Here is a 7,111-nt window from a genome sequence, read left to right on the forward strand (position 1 = left end):
CTTTCTGTGCAGATTTTGAAGCTAGTTGTCGTTGATCGAGAGGTCGGTTGCAAGCATTCATCAAGGAGACCCAAGGCAGTCCTGCAGACGTCCACAGGCACTGGCGTCCCCTCCTATGTTCTACATTTCTGCTTATTTTTTGTCGAGACAGATGTACTTTTCATTCAGACTAGTATTTGTAGTAATTCGTAGAAAGTTCGTGGATTGTGACACCAATTTCTGGGTGATAATAGCTTCAGTATTTTAATAGCCTATAGATAACCGGTTTTATATATACTTCCGCATTTATTTCTGTTTGAATTAGCTTTGTTAATTTAAATTATGAAAATTTAAAGGAAAAGGTGAATATAACTCTAACGTTGGCTTGCCTAGTGAGTGCGATGGTAGGCGGCATCACGGTCCCGACGGTAAGAAATCCGGGTCGTGACAAGTCTTTATTTCTATCACATTCTTGTTTGTTAGGCTTACCTACCTTGACTTAAGAGAATTAGGACTCTATTGGTCTATTTGGTACTTGATTTTGGTACTTGATTTTTGTGTGAGAATCGCATATAAGCAAGGTGACGAGCGTATATATGTTTTCATGGATTAAGCATACGGGTTGGGATATTTAGTTGTTATCTTCTATTACTTCATGCCTTCGTTTACTCCGTGTTACCACGTGTTAAATAATTTAGTTGTTACTTGCCCTTACCTATTAAATTCATGCATTTGTTAATTACATGCCTTAATTTGCTCTATATTTCCATGTACCCGTGCATTTATTATTTAACTGCCTCTACTTGACTTATGTTTTCGTATGTTAGACATTCATTTTTATCTGCTTTGTGTTTTTATTTGTTTAATTCCCTTATTGCGCTTCATTGTGAAATACGCCATAATTGGATGTAGTTTCGTGCATACATAATATTATTATTTGGGATCAGGTTGCACATCACAACGGATATTGAAATTATTGTTTGGGATCGGAATGCACGTCGTAACAAATATTAATATTATTGTTTGGGATCGAATTGCATAACGTAAGGGATATTGATATTATTGTATAGGATCGAGTTTCATGCGAAGCATGGGCCCAACATGGAAAATTAGAATGGTAATACGCACAGAATGGTAATACACACGGGCCCAACATGGAAGGATCAATTTAGATTAGAATGGTAAAATATGTGCAGCAGCTAAACCAAAATTTCAACTTTAAAGATAAATTTTAAAACGACTATGAGTATTAATAATTAAATTAAACATTTAATATTAAGAGTACTTAATAAAAATTTAACACATTATATTGTTTGAGTTAAAGCGAAGCTAAGCCTCGAGCATGTAGCTATACGTACAGACATTATAGCACTAATGTTGACCAATGAGTTAAGGGGAGGTCATTTCACGCAGACTGAAAATCAATAGCATATATAACTATAAAAACAACTAAATTACACTACTTGTTTTTTCAAGAGAATATGCACACTTGCTTGTAAGTTAAACACAAATCTCATCTACACCCATTTACATTGATACAGACTAAAGAACAACCATTTACGTTGAAACAAATTAAAAAACAATACTACGACATCTGGTTGGGGAATACTTAGTAATAACAATCTTCCCTCATGCTCGAGTTTTGAAATTTCATACAACAAAATAACGTGTTTATTCATAAGCCAGTAAAGGGGTGGTTGTTGCAATAATTCTGTGGCCTCACTATGATCCAAAGAACAGAACTTTCCAATTGCATACTGAAGCAAGTTTGATCTGGGAGGCAACTCCAGGTCTTCCCAATCTTCATCCTCCTGGAGAAGTAACAATCAACTACATCATTAATTAGGTTCAAATTTTAGTGATGAAAGAAGCTTTTAAGATATTTAAGTTCAAGATCATACCATGATGAAATGATGTACAAACCTAACGATGTATTTTTTTGGTTAGGAGTATAATAAAGATAGGTGTGACAACTGAAAAAGGGTAATAGACAAGCAACGGATTGACACTTTTTTCTATAATAATAAAGGAAGCAAGGTATGTTGTAGAAACTTCCTATTTTTTCTCAAAATACTTCAAATTTGGTGTAAAAGAAGAACAAGAAACCTTGAGTATCTTTTGGACAGATGCAAATGAATTAAACAATCGACAACATTAAACGGGCTCACAGTGTACTGGCTTCCTCAGCTTCTATTTCCAATTTTATTGTCACTTGTTCTGCATCTCTTCCTCCGGATGCAGCTTCAGTAGCTGAGCAATAATGAAGCATATCTGAATAGGTTTTGCTGCAAATTATCAAATTACTATTAAGTCGGCAAATATCACATCAAATGCAGCAAAAGTGGGTAGCTTGCTAAATTTTCACCACAACACATCACAAACCATTCTATACAGTCGAATCAGGTAATTAGCAATACCTTGCAGCCTTCCATCTCTTTTTTGGTCAACACCTTGCAGCCTTCCCTTAATTATCTATAAGAGGAAAGGGAGAACAAATTGAATAATTTGCCAACCTTTAAAAACTATAGAATAGAAAATTGGTTAAACTGGAGCACTATATCTATGTAGAAGTTATACAATAGTATGAATATGAAGCCACATATTATCACTCACATTATTTATTTGGAAATATGAAATTTGAGTAAGAACTTCATGAAACCTCATAGGTGATGAGCAAAATTAAATTTATCATAAGAAGTTACTTTGACGTCTTAGAACGGTAAGAATTCCAATCAAAATCAACATATAGGTAATAAAAGTAGATTCATCAAGAGAATCATGTTTAGAAGGTCAAAGAGTCAGTCTAATTAACTTGAAGGTCTGAGATTAATTCAAATTTTCCTTGCAACATCCTGTTTAAATTTTTACTTCTCTTCTAACTTGATTCCGAGTTCCACCAGATTTCCATCTCAAATAAAGCGAAAGTATTACAGAAAGAACCACGTTTGTAGATTTGGCAGTCATATATAGGATATATGACCTACATAATATAAGAGGAAACACCATGCCCTTAGACTACCAGCTTTACAGTGATCTTCAAACAATTTTCTTGTCTGATCCTTTAAAGTTCAGGCTAGCACACTCTGATTGACCCTGGTTCCTCTTTCTTCTTCATCTTTTTTTTTCTTTCGACACATATATGACATACCAAGGACATATCTCCAAGACTCCAACTACATAAAATTGAAACCATATTCAACTATAGTGAAACATCATCTGCTTGTTTATTTTAAGTCACTGCAGGTAACATATATTTCATATGTCATTCCACTAAAAGATTTCAGCTAGATGCATGCTTTGACAAAGCAAAAATATAATAAAGAAACATTTTCTCCCCTGAAGAGCACACACCTTACCAGCACCTTCTCCTTGTAATAAGGCTTGATGAGAAACCTCATGTCATAAGGCCCACTAAAAATTCCAAAGGCCAAAAAGGTCTTCCAATCATCGATAAGACTCTTATATCTTTCAGCCATGCAAGTACAATAAAGAAATAAACATATCAATAATTTGCTATTTTAGAAGGAATAAGAGCACTTAACAGTTAACACCGCATATCAATATCTTTATACTCCTAAAATCAAACAGTTCTAGCTTATGTGTGTAAGAATTAACCTAATAAAAACAACATAAGCCACAAACAATAAGGACCAAAAGGCAAGAAGTGTGAAGGCATAAGAAAAACATATAATATCAGACAACCGATGATGCAGGTCTATTTAACTATATCTTACAGATCTTTCAAACACAAAGAATTAGCTTAATACAATCTTCAAAATGCGCTTTGAGACTAATTTCACAACATTCTAATCAATATTCTTAAAGCAGAAAACTTTTGATATATGCATAAACGAAGGAACAGTTTTGAAAAGAGAAACGAAGAGAACTATTAACCTTTGTTTCAGTCAAATGGATTATATGAAAGCAAAGCCAAGAGGCGATAGTGGTATTCTTCTCGTTCCATCAGAAGAAGGTCCAGAAGGAAAAGACAACATTAGCGCATAAAACTATTCAGTAGCACGAACAGTCCTCGGAAACAATTGACTCAAAAAGCAGAATTTTCATCTCCGTGCACTAACAGAATAATATTAAAAGAGAAAATCCAACAGAAATGTAAAAAAAATATATATATATATATATATATATATTTCACCATTTCAACGACCAACAAAGTTAAAAAGTACCGTGGAAAGGCTAACATTCAGTTTCCGATTTGTTGCAATATTTTAAAATTTAAAGAGGAAAAATAAAATTAAATTTAATGATCCTAAAAGAGAAAGCACTTACATGCGCCTATGCATCTATTACCAAACATGCATGGGCAAACCATGATATTCATGTAGAAAATCCAGCACAAAATTATTGAAAAGAATAGGAAAATTAATATATACAAATCAAATTTATACTACCAATAAATATGTTTTAATAATATAAATAATGGATAGAAAACTCGCCAGAATTGAGAGCATACACCATAAACAAATTCCACTATAAATAGAGAAACTTACAAATAAGCCCAGAAAGGAGCAACGGAAGCATAGGAAAAACCTTGCAAAAACCAACTGACCAAAGGCATAAAAGAGGAGGCACACTAATGTTAGTAACAGAGACTACAGAGCAGCATGCATTATAAATAAAGAAAAAAATGCACCAAAAGAAGTAACCCAATTCTTGCCAAATGAAAAAAGGATACCTAAGCAGCAAAAGATTTGTGAAGAGACTGACAATGGCAAAGAAATTTGCTAATCTAACTCCTTCCATTGACATAAACTCCGCTTTGTAACACTGAATCACTAATTTTGAGATTTAATTGTCAATATTTATCTGCTCCAAAATAGCTGCACAATAAGAATCCAACATCAGTGATCCCTCCATTATAAAATGCTTTTGTACCCTACATCAAGTCGTTTTAGGTTTACCTCCAAATAGATGATTCAAAGAAAAACTACTTTTTATGTTGAATGAGATTCAATATGGACTCTATGCAATTAAGCAAATAAACATAAATAAAACAGAATGAAATCCATGAGGACTTGTTTTCAAATAACACTTTATAGTTTTATAATGTAAAAGTTTGAATCCATGAAATAATTCCTGTAAGGCAAAGAGGCCATACAAAAGTTCCTGTAAGGCATGAGAGAACTTTTTTGGCCTCAAAATAAATTTAAGATTGGGTTCCTAACTTCATAACAACAACACAAACCCGGTGTGCTATTGTTGTGAAGTTAGGAATTCAGTCTGATAATTTAAATTTTGTAGCCTTTTCCTTATCATTTTTTTAAGCCTTACCTAGTACAATCCCTACCTTCCCACTATAAATATGTTCTCCAAAGATCTTAGCTAATGCGATCCCTCTTTAAGAAGTTGAAATTCTTTGATATAATGCCACTATGATGGTACCAGTTAAATATTTTAGTGTAGATTGCTTGCTCAAATATTTTTTGATCATCAAATCGAGTATATTGTGATGATGACAATTGACCTAAGTTCCAATCTTTTTCAAGTTACTTGTAATGTTATCCTTTGTTACACTCTTTAACTTTTAAAAGAAAAATAAACAAACTCCATAATCAACTCAAGTTCATCCAAAGTCATACCTTTCTTTCATGTGATGGGTAAGTCACAAGAATACCCAAGCTCTATCCTTCATTTTTTTCTTTTTTGGTTGCAACAGAACTTCATCGTCCTGGAAGTAAGCAACTTAATATGATAGACCAACCTCAAAGCAAAAAGGGGAAAAACAAATTTGATTGCTATGAACGCACAGAAGAAATCCTGTCAGAGAAGTTGATAGTCTCACCTACTCAGGCTTTCCTCAAAACAAACCAACTTCAACAGGGAAAAGAGTAAATTGAGAGGCTACGCTATGTTCTTTTTCCATCTCAAGCAAGTTTATTTTTTTAGCTACAATTAGGTGAAATAGCTTATGATGTGAACTCACACATCAACAACCTTGAAAGCTATGAAAACATATTGAACTATTTTTTGAATGATTTTATATACAACTGTTATATATTTTAGGACAAATATAAATTAGACATCAATACCTGTTGGTGATGTCGAGCAAGTTCAAGTCTTTCTCCAATGAGGCTCTATGCACTATTCTTACAACAGATATTACATGTCTCTTAGTAGTTGTACCTAGAACGAAAGTAAAATAGACCCCAAGAAAATTACTACCAGCTCCGTAATCAGAAAAAGGGATCCACTGAATCTGGAGCACCTACAAAGAAATGAAAAGGCCACAAAACATGCATCAACATATATGAAAAATATTCAAAACATTCAAGGTTAAAAAGGAACATGAAGAAAATGTAGTCACATATAAAATTTATATTGATGAATCACTAAAAAATAGACTAAAGGGAAAGAAAACAGCACAAAGCAAGTGAAAAATAAGCAAATACACCAAAAAGATCAAAATACCTCAATAAGGAGCTACAACTTCTCCATTCAAGTTGCATAAATTAAAATAATGGAGACCAAAAATATACCTACAACAACTAAGAAAGCCGACCTTCGTCGATGAACAGATTTCTGTCACATTCTTATTTCGCCATCCATTTTTTGTCCAAAGCTGCAATAAAGAGAGAAAAATTACACAAATAACTCACCAGCAAAAGGAGAAGTCACATCCGAAACAAACAGAAAAATTGACAAATTCGTAAATTGAACACTCAAGTGATGCTTACCCACAAAAAACTTAAATCAACCAAGAAGTAGTGCAGAAAAAACTCACCCAGCGAACAGAAGAGAAAGGAGGAGATAATTTGAAAAAACAGAAAGAGGCGATACAACCTAGTGACAAAGAATAAGGCTTTGAATATGGTGCTCATGTTAAGATGTATGACACGTGCTCTACAGTCAAGTCCACGTGTGGTCTTCTGGAATAAAAGGTAATGAATTTAAAGTACAATTGTACCCCTAACTAAAGTCAGAATTGCAGAAATACCGTGTTCGTACATCCAAGTCTGGCTTCTAAATAATAGAAATATATATTTGTGGATCGGGTTGCACGCGGTAATACAGAAGACATATTTGTCGCGCTCCCTTTTTTTCTCGTGGAATCGGGTTCATGACATTTTGGGTATGTGACAACTCATTCCTTTTGGGAATGGGGTTTGCATTTTTG

General features: G+C 33.7%; 1 protein-coding gene across 1 annotated transcript; it reads right to left on the bottom strand.

Annotated features, from left to right (window-relative positions):
• Positions 1-1,394: 1,394 nt before the first annotated feature.
• LOC107830150 (uncharacterized) lies at positions 1,395-6,815 on the bottom strand. The gene is made up of 9 exons (XM_075221040.1): positions 6,672-6,815; positions 6,497-6,556; positions 6,160-6,202; positions 6,027-6,078; positions 5,577-5,665; positions 3,331-4,817; positions 2,397-2,451; positions 2,148-2,264; positions 1,395-1,790 (listed from the first exon to the last, which is right to left on the bottom strand). Exons 1-5 carry the CDS (start codon positions 6,813-6,815, stop codon positions 5,626-5,628), a joined length of 339 nt encoding a protein of 112 aa, XP_075077141.1. The 3' UTR covers positions 1,395-1,790; positions 2,148-2,264; positions 2,397-2,451; positions 3,331-4,817; positions 5,577-5,625.
• Between the last annotated feature and the right edge of the window lie 296 nt (positions 6,816-7,111).

The sequence above is a fragment of the Nicotiana tabacum genome, chromosome 1, assembly GCF_000715075.1.
Source record: "Nicotiana tabacum cultivar K326 chromosome 1, ASM71507v2, whole genome shotgun sequence".
NCBI lineage: Eukaryota > Viridiplantae > Streptophyta > Magnoliopsida > Solanales > Solanaceae > Nicotiana > Nicotiana tabacum.

Excerpts from the sequence above, each read along its gene's own strand:
- LOC107830150 (XM_075221040.1), bottom strand. The coding sequence starts at position 6,815 with ATGAGCACCATATTCAAAGCCTTATTCTTTGTCACTAGGTTGTATCGC. Across the intron at positions 6,203-6,496 it reads AAATCTGTTCATCGACGAAG|GTGCTCCAGATTCAGTGGAT; the intron begins GTCGGCTTTCTT and ends ATTTCTTTGTAG. Across the intron at positions 6,079-6,159 it reads TTTTTCTGATTACGGAGCTG|TGCATAGAGCCTCATTGGAG; the intron begins GTAGTAATTTTC and ends TTGTAAGAATAG.